The sequence below is a fragment of the Carassius auratus genome, chromosome 32 (assembly GCF_003368295.1).
Source record: "Carassius auratus strain Wakin chromosome 32, ASM336829v1, whole genome shotgun sequence".
Taxonomy (NCBI): Eukaryota; Metazoa; Chordata; class Actinopteri; order Cypriniformes; family Cyprinidae; genus Carassius; species Carassius auratus.
Window position 1 is genome coordinate 21,448,403 of NC_039274.1, and position 24,405 is coordinate 21,472,807.

The window sequence follows — 24,405 nt, forward strand, 5'->3', positions numbered from 1 at the left end:
CTTTTTAGTTTTTTACTAAAATTGACTAAAACTTGACTAAAACCTTTTTGCGTTTTCGTCGACTAAAACTTGACTAAAACCTTTTTGTGTTTTCGTCGACTAAAACTTGACTAAAACTATCAAGTTTATAAGTGACTAAAATGTGACTAAAACTAAAAAGCATTTTCGTCCAAAAGACTAAGACTAAAACTAAAAGGGCTGTTACAAACTGTTTCAGAAGACATCTTTACACAGCCAAGTTAAGGTTGCTCATAATTCTTTGCAAATACACAATGCTGAATAAAAGCCAGACTAAATTAAGACTACTCTGACCCACCTCAGCTCCTAGTATCAAACTACTGTATAAAGGTGCAGTTGCTGTGTAAATGCATTTTTGCCATCTCTGAGCAGCATTAAACAGACTATGTAAGACACCTGTATCAAATTTACCCAGCAAAGGTGGCACATAAGTGCTTCTGAAATGCCATTTAGGTGTCTTTGCACAGACTGTTTAATGCTGCTCAGAGGTGGCATAAATGCATTTACACTGCACCTTTTTGCCAACATGATTTCCGTGATTTATTTTTAGATTGTATGAGGTTGAGTTAATTCTAAATCTGAATTTCCTATAATTCCGTGCAGGTTCTTTGGCATCTCGACATCTTCAGACGAAGTCTGCGTCAGATTCCAAACCACTATTGCTTGGGCGACTCCTGCATCTTTTGTGCTTTGAAGGTATTCGCAGTATTTAATGCTTTCTTTAATGCTTTCTTTAAAAATATAATATAAATATAATGTTATAGTGTCAAAAGTTTAAAAGCACTTCATGTTTGTTTTGCAGGGAATATTCTGTCAGTTCCAGCACAGCCGAGAGCGAGCGTTACCCTCAGATAACCTACGTAATGCCCTCGCCGAAACCTTTAAGGATGAGCAGCGCTTTCAGCTAGGATTCATGGATGATGCTGCTGAGTGCTTCGTAAGTGTATTTGTGTGTATTTTTGTATTTTTTATTTTGTACGCACGTGTGTGTGTGTGTGTGTGTGTGTGATTTTCTTTATAATTTAATTTGTATGTATTTGGGTGGGTGATATAACTACAAATAAGATAATTTGATAATAAAGACAGTTGATATATCCCAGTAATGCATAATACTGAATAGAATATATATAGAAAATTCAAAAGTATATTTTATTTATCGTAAAAAATATATATATTTTAGTTATTTTTCTTTATACTGTTTATATATGTGTTTATCACACTCTAAACACTGTGATCAATTAAAAATGCATTCCAATCAATGCAACAAATCAGACATTTGATATAGCATATATGGGGAATATCCAATCTTAATTTAATGTGGTAATTTCTTATTGATTTCTTTTATAGAGAGATAAAAGGGAAGATTTCCAAATTAACTCAGTTGCCATAATGTGCATTATGCACAACAAAGATCAAAAGTGTCTCTGTCTCTGTTCACCCTTATGGTATGTGCAGGATTTCTCTTAGGGCTGTCTAATTGCAGTAAACCTGCTTAGCACTGGGACCTGTAATCATTTTCTGTTTAGCACAGGACTGTGGAGAGTCTGTCATTAGCTCAGTAAAAGTCCATTTACATTGCTCCCTTAAACAACCCAATCAATGAAGGATCTCTATCAATGCAAGCCTGGGGTGCACAGATGCGCTCACACTGCTCTCACAGTCAATGCAGGCTCTCTATCGGACTGGGGTAGATCATGCATCCAATGCTTTTGTTTATTTGTGTAAGTTGCCCTGAGCCAGGACAGAGAAAATAAGATAATCTGTACCATAGAAACAAAATTGATCTAGCCTCTTTTCAAAATGGCAAATTGTCTTAGTGCTGTTGGTGTTGCTGAATGTGCACACGGTTCTCAGGTCTGAAAGGGTGCATTTAAGCAGATAATAGGCTTGGGGAAAATGACTAAAGCTTAAAATGTGTTCTCTTAATGACAAGGTATCATTGTACCAGCCCAGACGAATTATATAGTGTGTGTGTATGTGTGTGTGTGTGTGTGTGTGTGTGTATATATATACATCTATATATATATATATATACAGTTTTATTAAAAATAATTTCTGCTATTAATGCTTTAACGTATTAAAAATAATTGATGATGTTTTCTGTATTAATATGTAAATTGCCTTATGACAGACACTAACTGTAAGTTTTATGTTTTTGATAGGAGAACATTCTAGAGAGGATTCACCTGCACATCGCTCCCGATGCAGAGATCGACGCCTGCACATCGAAGTCCTGTATCACTCACCAGAAGTTTGCCATGACACTTTATGAACAGGTAATGTGTGTGTTTAATACTACACGTGCACACACACGCATGTCATGTGAGTAATAGTGAATTGATCGCCAGATACAGTGGGCGGGAATACTAATACAGGGACATTTACATTCACTCTCCCTTCTTCCTCTGAGATGGAAGCAAAGCCCTGATAATACCATAATAATCATATAGTATGTTAAATACACTTTCCCTAAAAATATATATATATTTTTTTTAAGTATTAAGCCACAAGGATAAAATAATATGATCAAAAGTAAAGACCTAAAAAATATTAAGCAGCGCAACATTGATAGTAATAATAAATGTCTCTCGAGCGTCAAATCAGCATATTAGAAAGATTTCTGTAGGATTTTGTGACACTGAAGACTAATGATGCTGAAAAATCACAAATAAAAACTTTTAAAATCATTTCAAATTGTAATAATATGTCATAATGTTACTGTTTTTTACTGTATATTTAATCAAATAAATGCAGCCTTGGTGAGCATAAGAGGCTTCAGTAATCTTATTGATCCCATACTGCCATATTTATGTACGATAGTATTTATTTGGTTCTTCGGAGTATCATAGTTTTACTGTCGTGTATGCCCAGTAAGTATTTCTATTGCATAATACATAAATCAAGGTACAACCATGGTAGAAATAAAATATTTGAGAATAATTAATTCTCGTTTTGCCTGTAAAAGTCATCTCTTACATCACATAGAGTAGTGTAATTGAGGTTTTACAGAATATAGCAGTCATCGCTCGATATGCATGAGTGTGTGTGCTTGTGTTTCCTCTGCAGTGTGTGTGTAGGAGCTGTGGGGCGTCGTCCGACCCGCTACCCTTCACTGAGCTGGTGCACTATGTGTCCACCACAGCCCTCTGGTAAGCCAGCACCATCATGCCAGACATAGGACATGTTTATGTTGGTAGATTGACCTGAAAAGATCAAAAACTGTATATTTATATATATATATATATATATATATATATATATCTTTTTCTCTTTCGTCTTCTTTCTCTGGGCTCTAGCCAGCAAGTCTTGGAGAGGAGAGATGAGAGGTTTGGGGAGTTGCTTCAAGCCGCCAGCACAGTTGGAGATCTGCGTAACTGTCCGGTAGGTGCCTGGTAATGTTGATTAATAATGTGGCATTTACAAGCACTTTCATGCATTTAGTATGATGGCTCTTTCTGCGATGTGATGGCATCAGGCACACTCAAGGACAAACACACACACACACACTCTTCTTATCTGATATGCTGCTAGTGTAACGCCTTCATGTAACGAGATGAGCGAGATGAAACCTGAGACCGGAACGTTCTTCTCACATATCAACACATTCTGCATTTTTAAACAGGCACAGTAGGAAGTTACATCCTACTTCATTCACTGCCAGAAACAGCACAACATTCATGTGTCTCACTGAAGTAATCAAATGTTGAGTCACAACAGGGTTATTAATGTAACCTAAAAACATTTTACTATTACTTGAAGTAAAAATACGAAAAAACTTAAACTTATTTTAAGCTAGTTGCCAAAGCAACATTTGTCATTTTTATGTTGTTTAAAAATTTTTGCGAGGATAGCGGAAGCTAAAATAGTAACTACTTAGACATAGTGGTCAAAATCAAAGATGAAACAAACATTTTTGGTGTCTGCATCAAATTCAATTAAATAAAAGTGATTTTTATTGACAAAAGTAAATTACCTTTAATGTTTCAAATAATAATTTTGTAAAAAAATAAATAAAATGTCAAAATATGAGTGAATTAATGTTCTATCATTATTCTATAAAACAACATACTTATTCTGACCTGTACTTATGAAAACATTTGAAAAAAGTGCATTTTGAATAATGAATTATATTTTAAATCGTGCTGTCAAATGATCGCATCCAAAATAAAAATTATTCCATATGTGTGTGTGTGTCCTGTGTATATTTATTATATATATAATTACACACACATAAACTACATATTTTCAAAAGATTTTCATGTCTATTTTTATATGACTGTACTAGATTATATTATAAATATACTTATTTAATCTATAAACATAACATATTTTTCTGAAATATATAAGTGTGTGTGTGTGTAAATATATACATAATAAATATACACAGCACACATACATATTAAGTAAACAAAAACTTTATTTTGGATGCGATTAATCGTTAAGCGTCAATTAATCGATTAATCACTCATTTTAATACAAAATACAAATACAAAACAAAAATGATTAATAACTTCTTGCTGACAAATGGGTAAAACCTACTGGATTGTTATAAACTTTACATATTTAAGGGGCTGCACTGTGACCCTTATATTGAGTCTTTAAATGGCATCTAATGATTATAGTTCTGAAAGATTTATTGTTATTTGAATTACTGTTACTTTGACATTTTAGTGGGTGTCTTCTGTAAATCATGTTTCAAATGTATGATAGCTTTTATTTTTTTGCTCAATGAAAAAATTAAATGTGAATCATTATAATGCATTAAAAATGAAAATTAAAGCTGTTATTAAACTTTTTTTTTATTGTTTTGACTTTAAAACCCCTTTTAGTGTTTGAATGACAAAGTAATAAAAAAAAAAAAAGACAAAAACTAACATAAAAATTTCTAAAACTTTAACTACATTTGAAATGAAAGTGGACAATATAGACTAATTGAAAATATTAAAACTATAGTAGTATCTCAATTGTTTTCTGTTTTACTGCTTTACTGGGGGTGGGATGCATTTTCATTCAGCTCGTCTGCCATTTTTGTTCACATTTTTTACAATTTGTATTATACATAGCATGCAAAATCATTTTTTAGGCTGAAATGTGGTGTTTATTGTTTTATAGAACGTGTATTAATTGAATGGTAAAGTTGTTTCGATCATAGTTTTTATGGTGATTTACAGATTAGGATGTGACCATAAACCTTGGTGTTGATTTAAAACACTGTTGCTCCTTAAACAACATGTAATTCTATTCTAATATCAGAATTATCCAAAATGATTTCAACTGCTGATTTCAAGTATTTTTAGAAATTAATTCTTTTAAAATGTTATTTTAATCTCTCTCTCTCTCTCTCTCTCTCTCTCTCTCTCTCTCTCTCTCTCTCTATGAAAGAATTGGTCTTAAATATCTTATTAGTTTCTATTTCAAAATGTAATAATTCAGGTATGGTTTTCAACATTGAAATAGAAAAATGCTTGCATGGAACATAACAGCAAACCATTATGTATAATCTCCATCTCCTCAACAGAGTAACTGTGGGCAGAAAATCAAGATCCGGCGCGTGCTGATGAACTCTCCAGAAATCGTGACCATCGGATTTGTGTGGGACTCAGAACAGTCAGACCTCACTGAAGACGTCATCCGATCTCTCGGACCACACCTCAACCTCTCAGGGGTAGGTCTCCTGAATACACTTATTGAATTTACAAGAATCGGCTAATCAGCGTGCAGGTTACCCAGATGTTTATATGTCTGTGAAGATTGAATCTTTGTGGGGAATTCCAATGAAGACCATCTTATTTCTGGCTATTACATAAAATATAGAATTCATAGGAAGCCTCCATCTAGATTAAAAGGTTATAAAAAGCTTCTGACGTCACCACGGTCGCTCTTTTACGGTTATTTATTTATTTCTGTAGCACATCTGGTGCGGGTTTTATTGAGGCCAGTTTATGGTGGTGCCATGGAACATAAGTATGAAATAAAGCAGACGTTTATCCTCTTCATAAGACTGAGGTTGTGTAACTGCATCAGTGCCTGAATAGCCCACGTCTGATGACCAGAAAGCCACTGCAGTGGAAGGTCATCTTACCTCCGAGTGTGTAGATGGCGTTCATTACCAGCCTCATGTGTAGGAGTACAAAGCCATGCTTGAGACTTGTTTACCACCAGACAGGCCTTCTGTTTGTGCAACTACATGCATTTCTGATGGCTAAAATGCGACTATACACTCTTAAAAATAAATATTCCAAAGGAGGTTTTCTCAGTGGTGCCATTGAAGAACCATTTTAAAGAACTTTTGTTGTTGTTGTTGTTAGTGCAAAGAAAATTTGAATATTTAGAACCTTTTTTCAAATGTAAAGAACATTTGGAACACAATGGAATGGTTCTATGGAATTGTATGGTTCTTCGTGGAGCCATCAATGCCAGAGAATAACTTTTTTTAAGAGTCTAGGTGACCTTGCAAGAATCTAGATTGGAAGAATCAGTTCTTTCACTCAGAGTGAACGTCGCAGATGCTTAATAGCATGCATTCATTCTTTACTCCTACTTCCACATTACCACCCTCCAGTATTGGATTCATCTCAGCTGAAAATCCTTGGACAAGTACAAAGGCCTTAATTCATTCCCTGGTTCTCGCTGTGTTGGTGGAGACTTCAGAGGAAAATCGCTCCCCCCTGCCTGGAATCCATTGTTTTGTGAGCCTCCGAAAAAAACCAGCTATTCAGGAACCAGGGTGTGATGGAACAAGTGTTGGTTATGCAATAGCTGCTTTATTTAAACTTGTTTCGCCAAATACATCTGTGTTCTGTTACCTACTTCTGCTTTTCCACTCAATATGACTGCAGTCTAGCATATGTAGTTTAAGAAATGCTGCTTAATTGTGATCACAATTATTGCTTTGCGATTATTCTGTGCAGTTTGCTGCGACTTCATTTGTAATCAAACCTCAGTGATGAACTGTAATAAATCTAAACATGGATCTCGACTCTTCTTTGCGATTGTGGCTTAAGAATAGATGCCTTTACTTAACCTCTGTGTCACAACGCAGTCAGTTTTGTTGTTTCAGTAGAAAAACAGGAACATAACTTGGAATTGTAGTAATATTAGGAATTTCACAGGTTTAGATTTTGAGAGAAGATTCAAGTTTTTCCATTTTTTGAAATTTGATCATGCTGTAAGATTTTGGTTATAATTGTGTAAATAAATGCATTTGGGTGTGTGTTTGCAGCTCTTTTATCGCGTCACAGACGAGCGTGCAAAGAAGAGCGAGCTGCTATTGGTGGGGATGATCTGTTACTCCAGCAGACATTACTGTGCCTTTGCCTACCACACCAAATCATCCAAATGGGTTTTCTTTGATGACGCCAATGTCAAAGAGGTGAGACTACATTTGTCTGTTAGGGTTTAAGTGCTTCCGTCTATACATTTACACAATTACTGTTCATAATACCAGGACGAACCAGCAGTCCTGGCTTTGGTCATGTACCTTATTAAACAAACATTCCCTCCATCTGCACATTTACATAATTTATTTTTTAAAATTGTAACCTATCATGTTTTTATTTCCTGTAACTTAACTTTAACCTTAACTTAACTTTAACATTAACTTAACCTAACTTAACTTTAACCTTAAACTTAACCTAACTTTAACTTAACTTAACCTAACTTAACCTAACTTAACCTTACCTTAACGTAACTTAACTTACCTTACCTTACCTTACCTTACCTTACCTTAAACTTGACTTAACTTAAACTTGACTTAACTTAACTTAACTTAAACCTTAAACTTGACTTAACCTAACTTAACTTAACTTAACTTAAACCTTAAACTTAACGTTACCTAACTTAACTTTAACCTTAAACTTAACCTAACATAACCTAACCTAACCTAACCTTAACTTTAACTTTAACTTTAACTTTAACTTAACCTAACTTAACTTAACTTAACTTAACTTAACTTAACCTAACCTTAACTTAACTTTAAACTTAACTTACCTTAAACTTAACTTAACTTTAACCTTAAACTTAACCTAACATAACCTAACCTTAACTTTAACTTAACTTAACCTTAACTTAACCTTAACCTTAACTTTAACTTAACCTAACTTAACCTTAACGTAACGTAACGTAACTTAACTTAACCTAACCTAACCTAACCTAACCTTAACTTACCTTAACTTAACCTTAACTTAACCTTAACTTAACCTTAACTTACCTTAACTTAACCTAACCTTAACTTAACCTTAACTTACCTTAACTTACCTTAACTTAACTTAACTGCTTCCTCCATTCTCGCACGCCCATAAAGGGTTTCAAGTATTTCTTCATCAAATCTTTATTTTTCTCTTGATTTTGAAACACTATTTGTTTTTGACAGTTAAACCAAATATAGTTTTAGTTTTTAGCAAAAATAGACAAAAAATAAAAAAACGTGATATTGTCTTTTCAAAATGTCAATAAGTCTTACATGCATTGCTAAAAATGTACACCTTTCTCAGTATTTTGGTCTTGTTTTCCAATAAAAAAAGATCTAAACATCTTTAAATCAAGATCAATTTACTTGAGATGCAAATATCAAATGTGCAAAGATAACAAGATATGCAAAAAGAACAAATATCTGTCATTTGGGGTTTGAAAACCTTGCTCTTTGAAATGAGTTGTTTTCCTAAGTTCCTAAGTGGATATTTGTTTGTATACACAAAATGGAATTAAATTCATCTTCATTTACAAATCGTTAGACATTTGCATTTACATTCACAATTTCAACAAATATAAAAATAAAACTAGTTCAAAATAATAATAAAAACCATAATGGCATGAAAATTTTGGCGATGCAGTGTAGTGGTGCAGCTCTTCATCAATCTGTCGGTAGTGTGCGGCTTGTGCTTGCGTGTGCAGCTCTCACTGGGCTAGTGCTGCTCATCTCTATCACCAAGATGGATCACCCTCACACACACAATATGTGCACTACAGGAGATGTGTGTGTGCTAACATACAGCATAGAGAGCCAATCCAGTATGCAGTTTAAGAGAACGTACTTCATAACAGCTGTTTTGTTGATTAAGCATGTTTTAATCCATCTCCTTTACAGTCTTGGCTGCTATTTTTTGACTGTTCAGATAATTATGTTTCATTGATGCATCCTCATACTGCTTGCTGACTTTACCTGCTTTTCTCTCTCTCTCTCTCTCTCTGTCGCTCACTGTTCCTTTCCCTTCTGTCTGTTAATTAAGAAGGAAGCTTACATCTGTTTACCTGGAGACACTTTTGCAGTACAACCTCCGAAGCATGCAAGCCTTCACGTCTAATAATATTCTATCAACTGCTCTCTGTATGCTATTTTTTTTAAGGTGGGATCTAGATGGAAGGATGTGGTCACTAAATGCATCAAAGGTCACTTCCAGCCCTTGCTCTTGTTTTACTCTAACCCTGATGGCAGCGCTGTGGTAACAGACGAGGCCCAGCGGTCCAACAGCAGTAGCACCCAAAATAAGAGCTCAGTCAATGGAGAAGCACCAGGTAGAAAACCAGTTTCAATCCAGTTATTTTGTATTCAGGTAAATTCACCACATGTTAAGGTATACCATTTGAATAAAGATAACTATGATTAACTCTCCAGTGACTTATTTTGAAACTTTTTTTTTTTTTTTTTTGCTGGTAGCAAAAATAAATTGATATTATAGCTGTCAACATAAATTAAACATAACAGTAAATAATTATTTCTAACACCTTCCAACGCTGTTTAAAATATAATATTAAATAATAATGTAATATTAAATAAATACTAAATAATATTTTGGAAAATAATAGTATCCCCCCCAAAAAAAAGTTAATGAATAAAGTTCTGATTCCTCATTGTGTTTATTCTTATTTTATAAGAGAGGATAATGTGTGCATGTCTACCGTTAATATTGATTAGCACTAATTAACTCTTGTTTGTTATATGAATCAGTGGTGCATTAGCACATGATGCATATGCAATGCATTCCACAGCAAGTTGTTTTCTGTGTATAACTGTATGTGACGAATAAAATATTAAATCTTGAATCAATGCTTGACTAGTGCCACTAGAAGTGGTCGTGAATCTAAATGTCAATTTTTGCTCCACTGAAAGTGAAGATTCACTACAAATGAAACATTATGATTTCATCTTCAAATTGTTAAGCCTATGTTTTAGCAAATTTGATTAGTTATAAAAGTCTAATTACGGTAAATTTCATAATTTTACAGTACAATATTAAATCAGAATGTCTTTTCAGACAAGTCACAGTCTTTGAAAGCTGTGGGTGTGAAAGATGAAGTAAAATAACAGAATAACATTCAATAATAATTATCAAATGAAATGAAATGGTGGTGCATAAAAGAATGATTTGTGTGTCTCTTTCAGGTACTCCTATACTGGGTGGAAGGAAGTTGGAGTTGACACGAGAGAACTTGACTGCTTTCTTCTCAAATCAAGGGACTCCGAAGCAGAAGTCTCAGCCTCCGTCTGTGTTCAGTCGTGGCAGTAACCAGACCAGCGCCGGCAGAGGGCCAGGTAAAAAACACACACATAAACACACGTGTGACCCTGGACCTTAAAACCAGTCATGTAGATTCATACAGGTGAATAAATCAGCTTCCCATCGATGTATGGTTGGTTAGGATCAGACAAGATTTGAAAGAGACACAACTCTTTGAAAATCTGGAATCTGAAGATGCAAAAAAATAGCAATATTGATAAAATCACTATTAAAGTGGTACAAATGAAGTTCTTAGCAATGCATATTACTAATCCAAAATTAAGTTTTAATATATTTACAGTAGGAAATTTACAAAATATCTTAATGGAACATGATCTTAACTTAATAGATTTTTGGCGTGAAAGAAAAATTTATAATTTTGACTTGTACAATGTATTGTTGGTTATTGCTACAAATATACTCCAGCAACTTAAGACTGCTTTTGTGCTCCAGGGACACATATGAAGAACTTAAAACATGGATAACTCAAATGATATGGTTGCTTTCATTGCAGCTCACAACGACTCGCTGGTTCTGACTAGAGTTATTATTCATTTTCTTGCACTACGTGCGTTAATTTATTCAAATTTCTCGATATAAAGATATATATATATATATATATATATATATATATATATATATATATATATATATATATATATATATATATATATATATATATAAAAAAAAACATATAAAATCACTGGAAACACTAAAACAGGATCACCCCAAATTGTATGGTTGCTATTACAGCAACTCACAATGACTTGCTGGTTGTGACTAGGACTATTAATCACATTAATTAATTTGTACACTTTGCAAGATAATGTCACGATTTCTATTTTAATTTGATTAATTGTGCAGCCCAGGTAACAACATAGTGCCAGATGTTTTCTTATTTGAAAGTCAGGAATGAATTTCCCATTAAAACAAAACAAAAAGACCCAAAAAGTGTTATTTTAGTGTCATTATGAAATTATGAATTATGAAATGTAAAAAAAAACATTTATTTTAATTACATTTTAGTTAAAGTTTAAGTAATTGTGCTGTTTTTAATTAATTAACAAATACTTATGTATATGTATGTGTGTGCGTGCGTGCGTGCGTGCATGTATGTATGTGTGTGTGTGTGTGTATTTATATTTGTTAACTGTAATAACCCAGGACCCAAAATACCCAATACCTTGATTTACCTGTTTCACCCATCCTAATCTTCATGCTCAGAGAGAGCAGTGCAGGATGTTTGGACAAAGACAGACAAGAAAGACCTGGAGGGAGACCTATGTCCTCGTTCTCCAGTGCCCACATTCCTCTGTTATTACAAACCTTAATGGCTTGATACGGTTTTTTTATTTTATGGTAGAAGTTTCCTCTCCACTAAAAGCTCTTAGATCAACTTTGTAATGGCTTTCTTTCCTTGGGCAAAGAAAATATTCCCTTAGGCTCTGTTATGTAGTTAATAAAGCCACGCAAAACAAGTCTCTTTATTACAGTCCTCAGCGATTCAAGTGCACCGCTGCAATCAAACAAAGTCTCAATAATTTACTGCCACTCTGAGCCAAGTCATTGCAGATTGTTTCATGAATGTGTTTACATTGTTTTGACAGCATTTTTATCAGTCTATATATAATGTATAGTGGCCTCAGAAATTATATGATACTTAAGCCACACTTAATGTATGAATGTCACTGCATTTGATGATAAAGTAATGGCATTAGATTCAATTTTGGGAACATTTCTTTTTGTTCGGTTTCCTTTGCTTTTAATTTTTGGTTGAGTTTGCTTTTGTTTTGTTTTTTGAAGTTTTTTATGGCAGGGTTTTAGGTTTTTCATTTTCTTTTTTTGTTGTTGTTGTTTTATTTGTGTATGTGTATGTGTTTACTTTTTTTTTTACTTGGTTTTATTTATTTATTTATTTATTTATTTATTTTGCTATGGCTTGCTTTTTGTGTTGATTAATTCATTTTGTTGTTGTTTTAATTTTGTTTTGTTTTTTTGCTTTTTGTTTTGATATCCGTTTTGTTTGCTCTGTTTACCATTTTGTTTTTGTTTGGTTTTGGGGATTTCTTTTTGTCATTTTTCTATGACATTGTTTTTGTTCGGTTTAGGGTTGTTGTTTTCAGTTTGTTTTAATGTGGCTTAGATGTCCGTGTATCTCTTCAGCCCAGTGTAAGAGTAAACTTTACAAAGTTCAAAAGGAGATCTATATCTTTTAAGTGTGTTTGGGAATGTGATCTGTGATTGCTGAAAGCATGATTTGTTTCTCAGCTGTGTCTAGCGTCCCCTCACTAAGTGTGACTGCAGTGTGTTCGAGGGCAAGAAATGTCCTTTCTCTTTCTGTTATCTGTCTCTCTCTCACTCTTTTGCTCTCTTTTAACACTTCACTGCTTTTCTCCTCCAGCACAGCAGAAAATACTGGAACACACACACACATTGATTGCTGTTAAGGCTCTTGGGCTCTACTGTCCTTCCCAGAAGCCTCAGGGGTGTATTTAAAGAGTGCAGAGACCACACTTTCTCCCAATGATCCTTAACTTCAAGTGCACTCTAATGCTTTATTTGAAGGGTGCTGCTTATGGATTTTACAGCAGACCCATTAAACATACTTGACAGGTTTTTTTAATTGTTGCGTTAACATTTCTAAATTCCTGTATCAAAAAAGAAACTCTAGATTCAGACCTTTTAGACTAGATCATTAATAGTGTAGTTAATTAATTCAAGCTATATAGTTTTTAAGACATCGGTAGGACCTGATTTTGCTGAAACAGTGCCTTTCGCTTAGTTTGTGAAAGTGCTGCATTTCTCCATATCTGTGTTGTTTGTCTTACAGGAAAGATGAACTTTGATCCGATTCAGAGTCGATTCAGGGAGCTGCCAAAAGAAGGCCGTCCCATCAACCTTATCAAGAAGGACTCGGATCGGTCGCAGACGAGACCAGAAACACTGAGGCACCGCGGTAAGAATGTTACATCTGGACTATTTAAGTTAATACTGTCAGTAAAAAGTTTGGGATAAGAAAGATAAAAAAAAAAAATAATAATAATCATTAACACTTTCATTAAGCAAAGATGCATTAAATTGATCAAAATGGTGTAAAAAATGTTAGGAAAGACTTTCATTTCGCATAAATTGTGTTCTTTCGAACCTTTAAGTAATGAAAGAAGCACAGTGTATCCACATAAATGTTAAGCTGTTTTCAACATTTATAGTAAGAACTAATATTAGTAATTGAGCACCAATAATAATTGACGATAATGAAACAGCAAATCAGTGTATTGGACTGATTTCTGAAGGATCGTGTGACCCTGAAGACTGGAGGAATGATGCTGAAAATAAAGCTTTGATCACAGGAATAAATAAATGACATTTTAAAACAGATAATCAATTAGAAAAGAGTTGCTTTACATTGTAATAATATTTTGCAATTCCACTGTAGTGCATTCAGGGTTAAAGATCTGAACAAGCACATTTTGCAACACTAGCAAGAAAGAAATTAAATGAAAGAAATTTCTCTCTTGTATTCAGACAGAGCACTTTAAATATCTTCTCAGTCCTCTTTAGAGAAGCACAGATGTGTGGTGGTTACACTCTAAGCTTTGGAGCAGAATAAACTGGCTCACAGCACTCTGCTGGTCCTTATGTAACCAGGGGTCAGCCAGAAGTGTTAAAAACACAGATTACCTCTGACGTGTGCTCCTGAGGACTGTAATCTCTGTAACGTTTCCTCGGTCTAACTTGAGCTGAGTGAACAACTCCTTTCCAGCGCAAATTAATAACGGGTCTTTATATATTTAGATTTCTTTACAAAGGAATATCATGCAACTCTAAACGGAGGATTCAGTGGATGCACATTGTTTTATGGTTAAAATAGCAGTGCATTTTTATTATTGGTTGATTTATATTTATTCATGTCACATAGATTCATGCAATGCAAATCCACCTCCACTTTAAGTTTCCAGCTTTATTTATTATAACTGACATTAATTCCAAAACACAAAAAATTGTATATTAACACATTGCATTAAATTTGCTGAATAGATTAGATCATGCACGCCACACTGGATCTCACCCGCTTGCATAAGCGCACTAATGCTGGAAGAGGTCAGTGATACTCACTCAAAGTGGTGTAAGGCTTTGCTGGAGACTTCCTAATAAACGATAAGAGACGCATGTTCATAAGATCAAGTCATCAGAATTGTGAGCACCGCATGAGTGCTGAAAAATAGTTTTTCTGAAGCGTGTGTGTTCTTCAAAAGCTTACGTTCTCTGAAGAAAAGCTGCAAAGCTGTCACTACTGCAGTACCCTAAGGTACAAAAGCTAAAATGGACATTTGTTTTATTCAACTTTAAACGTTGCATATTAATACATTAAAGGCACATATCAAGAGCTGCCTCCGTTACAGTTTAATACCTTTTTTCTGACAGTAGAATAGTTTACTGAGAGAGTAGTTTACTCATCCTCTTGTCGTTCCAGACTCATGGCTTTCTTTTTAGGTGAAATGCAAAAGGAGGGATTTTGCAGAATAATTTTCCATATAATTAGAGTGAATGAGATTCGTGAAATCAATGTGGAAATTAGTGGCTTGTACATTTTCACATTTCTCATTTTGTGTCATGCAGAATAAAGCAGTTTTAAATATTATAGTGAGTTTTCATTTGAGGCTAACTGTTGCTTTAAAAGCAATCCCTTGTGAAAGAGAACTACACTTAAGCAAACTTTTAAAATTAGTATGCTTATGGGAAAAATAAACTAAACTAAAATTTTCAGACACTTAATTGCATGTTATTTTAAATTTATACTTAATTCAGTTAGCTTTATAGAGAGATCCGTTATATGCAATTTTATTATTACTTCAATATTTTTTTTGCAAATATGGTTAAAGTGTACTGCCGAGTATTTAATTATGCATAATTACATAAAGTCAAATCCTAATCCCATCCCTAACCATACAGTAAGAACATGTAGTTAATTAATATTAGACAGTACTTAAATGTGTAATTACACTGTAACAACAAAACCTTAAAATAAAGTGTAACCTTAAAATGTATTATCTTTAAATCTAATAATGAATAACACTGCTGTCGAGATTATAATCAAGTACTTTACATGTGCTTTAGTGTTAGTCAACACATCGAAATCAGTGTACTTCATTAAAACATGACAGAGATTATTAAAACATGTTGATTTAAAATGTACTTTAAAGTGAATCTTAATTTAACATTATTACAAAGTGCACTTTTTAAAGAGCCAGTAAGATGAAAATTCTAAGCTTCCTATCACTGTTTATAAGTCCTGTACATTAGGTTTAAATCCATCCAAGGTTAAAAAACATTGTCATTTTGTCAAAATATCATTTTAAAATTACCTCAATTCTCAGAGATCCCCAAACGGTTTGCGCGAAGCTGTTCAAAAGATTCAGTTTCCTTAAACCCCACCTTTCGGTAGCATACTGTGTTCTGATTGGTCAACTAACATAGTTTTGATTGGTTGTTCCGCACACACCTCCACGGTAAACTATGTGTTAGCATCTGTTTGGGGTGAATTATGTCTTATTCCTCTCACTGCGAAGCAAACAGTAAAATAAAAAACTTGAACAGTCTCGCTGCTTTTTCTTCTGTGTAGGTGTATTCAAGCCGCGCGCTTCAGTTTGAATCTGAATAGCGCGTTTAGCGCGGGGGCGTGGTCACATTAGATATAATGAAGGGAGACGTGAAAAACGGACATCGCGTTGTTTTCATATGGATTACTTTATCACAGAATATCTGTTCGGCAGCACTTGTTTAGTTCTAAAGTAGACATGTCAAGCTTTCTATAGATATCTCTCTCATGTCTCTTCGTTGAGTATTCACCGAGTTACACTTCATTTTAATGACGTGTTTGTACATGACGATCAGCGCAGACAGGCTGCAGACAGCGCACATACTGATAAGACGCTCGGGAGAAAACAAACACATAACTTCATAATCATACTTTGCGTTGTGATTCGGAGATGCTCGTTGGTCTAAATAAAGTTGGTAATAAACCATCTTTTATGGCCAAACGCTTTGAAAATCCCGCTGTACTCACCGAGATTAGAAAAGCATTCATCAGTGAAATGTTGTGAACACAACAAAAGGGATTTGTTGTACTGCTCTGGTATTGTGGTAAAAATGAATTTTAGCCATTGGTTCTTCTGATCTTCATTCTTTGGCAGTGAAAATAAAACAAACTTGCCTTTACAATTAAAAACACACTGTCTCCCCGACATGATGCTATCACACCAACCAGAGCGTCTGTGTGGGGGGGGGGGCAGGTCAGAGTTTTGTTTCTCCCAACACGGTAGGCGGAGATTATTATGCAAAGTGCTCCTAGTGACGTACATAGAGATGGGCAAAAGAGTTGAAATCTATAACGACTTGTTTCAGCGATTCAGAGTCGACTTCTTACTTTAGAAGCCAATAACTTTATAAATCGTGTACTTTTTGGTTTAATTATTTGCACATTGTTTACACTGATGGACAGCTACATCATACACTGTAATACAGGTCATTTTTGATTTCCCATCTGTGTGGCTCTTTAAAATTTAAAACCATATCGTGTGTATGCCATGTGACCAACATTACCTTCTCCTTTTGTTGCTGTAAAATTGTGGTTTGCAAGCCAAGTTGCTTGACTTTACTTTACCCTTAAGTAGGTATATGGCTTACTAATGGCTTTTAGCCTTGAGCGTTTAGATCTCAAACCATGCCTTCTTCATCTTGTAGAAAGTTAACTGTGTAGGCTCTTTGAGAATTCATTATGCCAGATAATAAGCATTTTCAGTGTGTGTGATGGCCACAAGTCAAAGTTGCATTAATATCTAATGAGAAAATGCTGTTTTTTCAAGCTCATACTGCATGATGATAAAGTGAACTTGGTAATGTGGAATGGAGCAGTATGGATTCTCTAAACCAGCCCATTTAACTGTGCCAATATCAACACTGTTCCCAAAGAGAGGCACTCTTCCACCTTCACAAGAGAAAAGGTCATCCAGGCTCTTAGTGCAACCCCGCGTATGTCAGAGATGGATGATTCTGGCCTGCAGACTGGAAGCAGGTTCAGCATCGATGGATTGTGCTTGTGTAATGCAAATGAACGCTTTAATAATGCAGCAAAATGTGAGACTCGACCAGAACCAGGGCTGTGTTCACACAGCGACACAACACACTGGTCAATCGTTTGGAGAGCTACATACAGTTCTGTTCAGTTTTGGCTCTATGGTTATGAAAAACTGACATCTGAAATGCTGTTTCTAAAACAGTTTAGAATTAAATCCTTGCAACTGAAGTGTTTTGGGTGTGTGTGTGTGTGTGTGGGTGTTAAAATGTACATCGTGAATTAATTAATGAATATCATTATTTTAAGGAGTTGTACCACACTTGAACAACTTAAATAAACCTTGCTTTTCAGAAAAAGGTCAAATTATCTGATATTTTATTGGACTTTTGACCTTTTATCTTCTTGAAGTATTCAAGAAAATGATGCAAAACTACGAATAATTTTTTTAAAATAAAAATACATTAAATAAAGCATAAATAAATAGCATATAATTGTTTTAAATTAAATTTTCTTTAAATTCTAGATTAGTACAGTATATAATATTATTATTTAAATATATATATATATATATATGTATGTATGTATATGTATGTATTTTTTACTTAAAATCAAAATATAAAATTGTCAAACTATGTATTTTATTGTTTTAGTAATGATACCAGGACGCCGTAACATTTTTTACTTTATGTACCCCCAAAAATATCCTAAATTAATTTTCATCCAGAAATTGAAAATCATTCTCATCATATCAGTGGCGTAATCAAGTAAATGCATGAATGAATTGTATTTTTACACCTTACTCTTAGATAAATAAATGCATAACCCATGTGATAACTCCATTACCTGCGTGCTTCTAAAACTCCAGTAATCTTTGCTTTATTTAAAAATGTAAGTTACTGAATCTTTATTCACACTGCACCTGTTGTGTGTTTCTGGTCCCCAGACTCCCCAGACAAGCCTCATTCCCGCTCGCTGTCACCTCCGGAGAACGGCTTCAAGCTCCTGGAGTCGCGGCTCTACAGCAGCCAGGGCAGGGGTCCGATGAAAGCCGATCACTGGCCTGTTACTAACACACGCTACAACCATGAGCCCCGCTCTCAGTCCCAGCCTCGCGTCCCGCTTCATCCCCCCGTAGAGAGTCGCTCTCGGAGGCTGGATGTGGCCAACGGCTACGACACGGACAGCAGCCAGGACTCCCGGACGCACGGAAACCCTCGCAGCCGGCCCAATCGAGCGTGGAGGCCGACGCGAGAGGCGCTTAACGTGGACAGCATCCTAAAGAGCGATAATAATCAAAACTCTCCCAGACAGACCTTTAGTCAGGACGCCGAAGAGTCGGCGCGGGGCCGAAGAGAAGAACGCAAACCCAAGAGCTTAATGACCATTTACGAGGACGAGCAGCGGCAGGACATGGGCAGCAGGAGCTCGCTGGATTCAGAGGACAGGGTTAAACCAAGCGTCTCTAACCTCACCATTCAGACGGAAAACTGGAAGATCCAGCGCACTGAATCTGGATACGAGAGCAGTGATCGTCTCAGCAACAGCTCGGCAAACCTGGACTCTCCTGTGGTGGAGAACATGAGCAACAAAGACATGCAGTCCACACCAGAGACAGACCTCTCCAGGTAAGACCTGAAGTACTCCTCAGTTAGGAACAACATCAAGACCTTTGCATTGGGTGATCAGTGTCACTATGACTAGAGAGGAAATCAATTTTAATTCAGTAACGATGTGAGCTCAATTACACATCCCTGTTAAGTGTCATTTTGTAAGGCTGAGAAAGCTAATTAGGGAGATTTATATGTAGTGTCCATACTCTATCAGTTAGATGTTTTGTGTCGGTATGGTCACTTTTTGAAAGACATTAATAGTTTTGTTCAGAACGATGGCGTTAACTTGAACAAAAATTATATTTGTAATGTTGCAACAGATTTTTTTTTTTGTATCACAGATATTAAGTATTAACTCTTCAACATTTATAATAAAAATAAGTGATTCCTGAAGGATCATGTGACACTGAAGATGGAGAAATAATGCTGAATTCAGAATTTAACCGTTTTTTTGTTGTTTTTTTACTGTTTTTTACTTCTTTTAAATGGTATTCATCACGCAAGTCATGCCTTGTTTGTAAGCAAAGCGTGCTTTTTCAGTGCAGCTTGACTGTTTCTCTTTTTCTGATATGGGATCTGATTCATATGTAGCTGTTCATTTCATGTTGTCATTGTGAATCAGAGCACATGGTGTATCAGTAACGTTAGATGGAGGTGTTTACATCCTTCTGTTAAACTATTTTGAGTCTTAGAAAGGTTAGGCCAGGGAAGAACTAATACAGACTGACCAAAGAGGAGATCACACTAGATGACCGCTCCATACAGCTGTTAACAGTGTAATAGTTTAAGTATGTACTGCATCACTTATATGACTTGACCTCACCAAAACTATGTTTTAGGCAAGAGGTCGATCTTTGGCATTTAGAGTATCTTTCAATTTCACAAATTCATCAATATTACACCTTTGCCCAATGTGAACTTCAAGTGATGCAGTGAAAGACAAAAGTTGCTTATCCGTCCACATCCATACGATTGAAATGAAAGTGAAGCACAGAGTCTACTGTGACCACCACACAAGCGAAGCACCACGTTGCTGAAGAACACTATTGAGTTCAGTGCTGTGTGTATTTTTAGGGAGCCTAACTACCACAGGAGGTGTAAGGATTCAAAGGCCGAGATCCCGCCTTCGTCCATTATCTACAGTAAGTGTCCTCAAATGCTTCGGAGTTGTTGTCTTTTTCAGATGACATCAGAAATGACCAAAACATTATTTACAGTATATAGCTTCCCGAACCTAGTGAGCTGACTTCTAAGGCAGCATGCTAACTTCTGTAGAACCACTGACGTAGAGCCTTTTTAGTGTTATTTATATGCTATTTTAGGATTTATTAAAGCTGCAGTAGGTAACTTTTGTTAAAAATATATTTTTTACATATTTGTTAAACCTGTCATTATGTCCTGACAGTAGAATGTGAGACAGATAATCTGTGAAAAAATCAAGCTCCTCTGGCTCCTCCCAGTGTCCTATTGCCATTTGCAGAAAGTCATCCGCTCCCGGTAAGAAAACAGCCAATCAGAGCTGTGGTCCGTAACTTTGTTTGTGTTCAAAATGTAGAAAAATGTATATAATAAGCGAGTACACCATGAATCCATTTTCCAAACCGTGTTTTTGGCTTGTCCTGAATCACTAGGGTACATCTATAATAAGTGTTTATATTCGGACTATTTTAGATTGCTTCGGGGGTACCGCGGCGGAGTAACCCAGTACCTTTGTGATTCTTCATAGACATAAACAGAGAGAAGTAGTTCCGGCTACAATGTTCTTCCGCAAGATGCAAGCAGTTCTGTTTATTAACCGCTAGAGCGACAAAAGTTACCGACTGCAGCTTTAATATTTGTAATTTATTCATATTTATTTGAATATCAGATAAATAATATCAGGAATTTTGTTATGCGTTTTTATGATTATCGTGTTATGTTTTTATTTTACTTTTTTAATAATTTTAACACTTTGCCTAGTTATTTCAGTCAGTTGCCAATTTTCTTTTAAATTAAGGTTTTGCAATCAATTATTATAATCTATTTTCAGCTTTATTTCAGTTTTGAGGAACAAACTGACAAGCGCTGACCGGTTTTTGAATGTTGGCATGTTGTAAATTATGTTTGATGGTAGCATTAAACTAAAAGCACAATACAGTATTTAATGTGTGGATGGGGAAAGGGTTGCCAAGTGTGTGTTTTTTCAGCCTGTCACCCTTCGACAGATCTCACCACAGAGGCTCGGGGTCAACTAAAGCCCCACACAGAGTGTTAAACAACAGATACCAGTCAGCTTAACACATCAGTAATGATAAGAGCAAGCGATTATATGATCTCTAACTCTACATGACTGTTTCATGGGCTCTATGAAAAACTCTATGAAAAACTCTACCCAAAACACCATGAGCTTTTAAAACACACTGTTGTTATTATTAACTAAAGCTAGTACTAGTCAAAACCGTTATGGGGGGAAAATAAAGTAAGTATAAATATCCGATTTAAAATACACTTCACTAAGACTTAAATATAAAGCTAAAAATGTACTGTATGCTTAAAGCTTAGCTAAAGGAACTGAAATTTATTTAATGAATACTGTAGAAGTGTATGAGTAAGTAATGTGGCAGTGCTGGCCCCTCGCTGCTGAAGTGAAGGGTGCAGACGGGGTGGTGTTTGGGACGAATCGGTTGTCCCGGTTGGGTGTCAGCGCTGGGAGCTGTTGTTGTCTGTGAGTGTGTTGTGACGGTTGTGTCGGATGGGGGTCTGTTAGCCCCGGCTCGAGGTGCTTTATGGGCTGAAGAAGTGAAGCAGAAAGGACAGCTCTGAAGCTGTGTCCTCTTGCATGCCTTAAAGGCTGTTTTCACTGCAGTCGAGCTCTGAAGTGTTCGTCGCTGTGCGAATTAATGGCTCTGCGTCCTTTTGACATTAAATGAGTGGGAGGAGTCAGACAGGGAGTGATGCTGGGGGTTTATATCCATGCTAATGTGTGTGTGCATGTGTGTGTGTTTATTAATGAGTATGCATTTATTTGTAATTTGGTTATATATAAATATATATATATATATATATATATATATTCTAAAGGATCATGTGATAATGATCCTAAAAATTCAGCTTTGCATCACAGAAATAAATGATAATTTAAAGTATAATACATTTTAAAACAATTAGTTTAAATTGTAATAATATATCACAATATTACCTTTTTTTAATGTATTTTTGATCAAATAAATGCAGGCTTGATGAGCAGAAGAAACTTCTTTCAAAAACATTAAAAAATAGTAATGTTTCCAAACTTTTGGTCTGTACTGTATAAATAAATGATTACAATAGTAGAATAAATAAATAAAAATTATACAAATAATGTAAGAAATATGAATAAAGATTTAATAAATACCACTCTTGGCCACACAGTTTGTAATAATGATATGTGAAAATATATGTTATTGCATTAAATGGCAGCGGGTTTAAAAACCTAACTCATAACTTAGTTTTTAATTATACGTAGATAGATATATTGTTCAAAACATGTTTTTCAGACACTCTTTAGCTGTCAAACATACATAGATAGTGGAATAAAGTATTTGACAAGAAAATATGATATCTGTCTTTTTTTCCTAAATTTTTTTACATTTAATTCAATGTGAGTGAAAATAGTTTCTTCACCAATTACAGAGCGTGAACTTGAATAGAATGGACTTACATCCACTAAAAATCACCTTTACACCAGCTGGATAATAATGTGATTTAAAAAGTTTTTGCAGATGGGATTTGCGGTGTATTTAAATCATTTAAATGCATACATTTTTAAGTGTGACTTTCATGTAGAGAGAATTTTATTGGCTCCTGTTCCTGTGTTTGTATTGCCAAGGAAGGAAATGACAAATCCCATGTTAACAAACAAGGCTCTGAGTAAAGCGTGCAGGTGAACGTTGTCCTTGTCTGATCAGAAGTGCACTGCGGAGAGCTGTTTCTCCTGCTCCTAAATGCCAGCTGTCTGTTAGTCTCTGCGGTGTGTTGTTCATTATCAGAGCTGTGCTCACAGTGTGTCCCGTGCGAAGCTTGGAAAGGTCAGAGCAGCAGGAGTTTCTGAAAGTTCAGACTGTTGATCTGCTGCCGTCTGCACTCGCTGGCTTTTAAACGGACTTGTTGTTGTTTGTCTGCAATCTTGCAGCATTTGTGTTTCAGCATGTAGACAAACAAAACATGATTGAACATATTTCTTTCTACCTGTTTACTAAATTATAAATATTTGTCATTAGAATGTATTAACATGTAATAATTTTTAAAAAAATGTATATTACTTTGTATTTAAATCTTATTTATTCATTTTTTTATCACAAGTAAAAGTGCTATATATATATATATATATATATATATATATATATATATATATATATATATATATATATATATATATATATATATATATATAAAAGGCTTAGATAAATCTGCATTTGAAATGCTGGTATTTTTAATGGTAGAAATTAACATAGTCTTTTTTTTTTTAAGGAAATGGGCCTAATCCTTAAAAATAAAGACCAGGATTTATCTATGTATGTTAATTAATTACTTATTTATTTCTACTTTGGCCCATATATACATATTGATGCTTGCACATTAAAAGCATGAAGAGATATTCTCTTAAGTTGCATTAAGAGAGATCCTGTTGCACTGTGGAAAATATTTATTCTTAGACATCGGTAACTATTTTGGTCAGGTCAACAGATCAAGTTCAGTCTTGTCTGATGTGATGCATATCTATGCACATGTATATCTGCATGAATTACTTGGCAAGTGGTTGCCTGTGGAGTCATATTCCCTTTCAGAAGAGATGAATTTAGCTGTAATAGATTAATGGGGCACTCAAAGATAGCGTTTGAGCCAGCTGTGTCTTTAAGCTCATCTGATTGTCCTGCTGAATTGTCCTGGGCTTGATTGGTTCAGGGGAGTCTAGAGAGCTCTCTGCTGAGCTGGCACTGATCTCATGCAGGAGTCTGATCTCTGTCTGCACTTCTGCACATGTGAGGAGATCAGTTCTTCAGCTGTGAGGATGTGACGTTCAGGGAACATGAATAATTGTGAATCGGGTAATGCTTTTAAATTATGATTAGGAGTCAGGCAGTGCTTTTTCAAATTTTGTTTTTTTTTCATTTATCAAAATACATCGTGCATTTTTTGTAAATTGAACTACTGTATTAAAAAGTTCATTTTTATAATTTATAAG

General features: G+C 35.0%; 1 protein-coding gene across 1 annotated transcript in view; it reads left to right on the forward strand.

Annotated features, from left to right (window-relative positions):
• LOC113051824 (inactive ubiquitin carboxyl-terminal hydrolase 53-like) overlaps nt 1–24,405 on the forward strand; it is a 52,179-nt gene that overhangs the window by 21,897 nt on the left and 5,877 nt on the right. The window contains exons 4-15 of the mRNA XM_026215949.1: nt 622–714; nt 821–955; nt 2,181–2,294; nt 3,085–3,167; nt 3,315–3,399; nt 5,537–5,683; nt 7,241–7,390; nt 9,363–9,531; nt 10,400–10,549; nt 13,345–13,470; nt 18,536–19,217; nt 20,277–20,344. Coding sequence (XP_026071734.1) covers nt 622–714; nt 821–955; nt 2,181–2,294; nt 3,085–3,167; nt 3,315–3,399; nt 5,537–5,683; nt 7,241–7,390; nt 9,363–9,531; nt 10,400–10,549; nt 13,345–13,470; nt 18,536–19,217; nt 20,277–20,344 — 2,002 coding nt within the window. The remainder of the gene's footprint in view (nt 1–621; nt 715–820; nt 956–2,180; nt 2,295–3,084; nt 3,168–3,314; nt 3,400–5,536; nt 5,684–7,240; nt 7,391–9,362; nt 9,532–10,399; nt 10,550–13,344; nt 13,471–18,535; nt 19,218–20,276; nt 20,345–24,405) is intronic.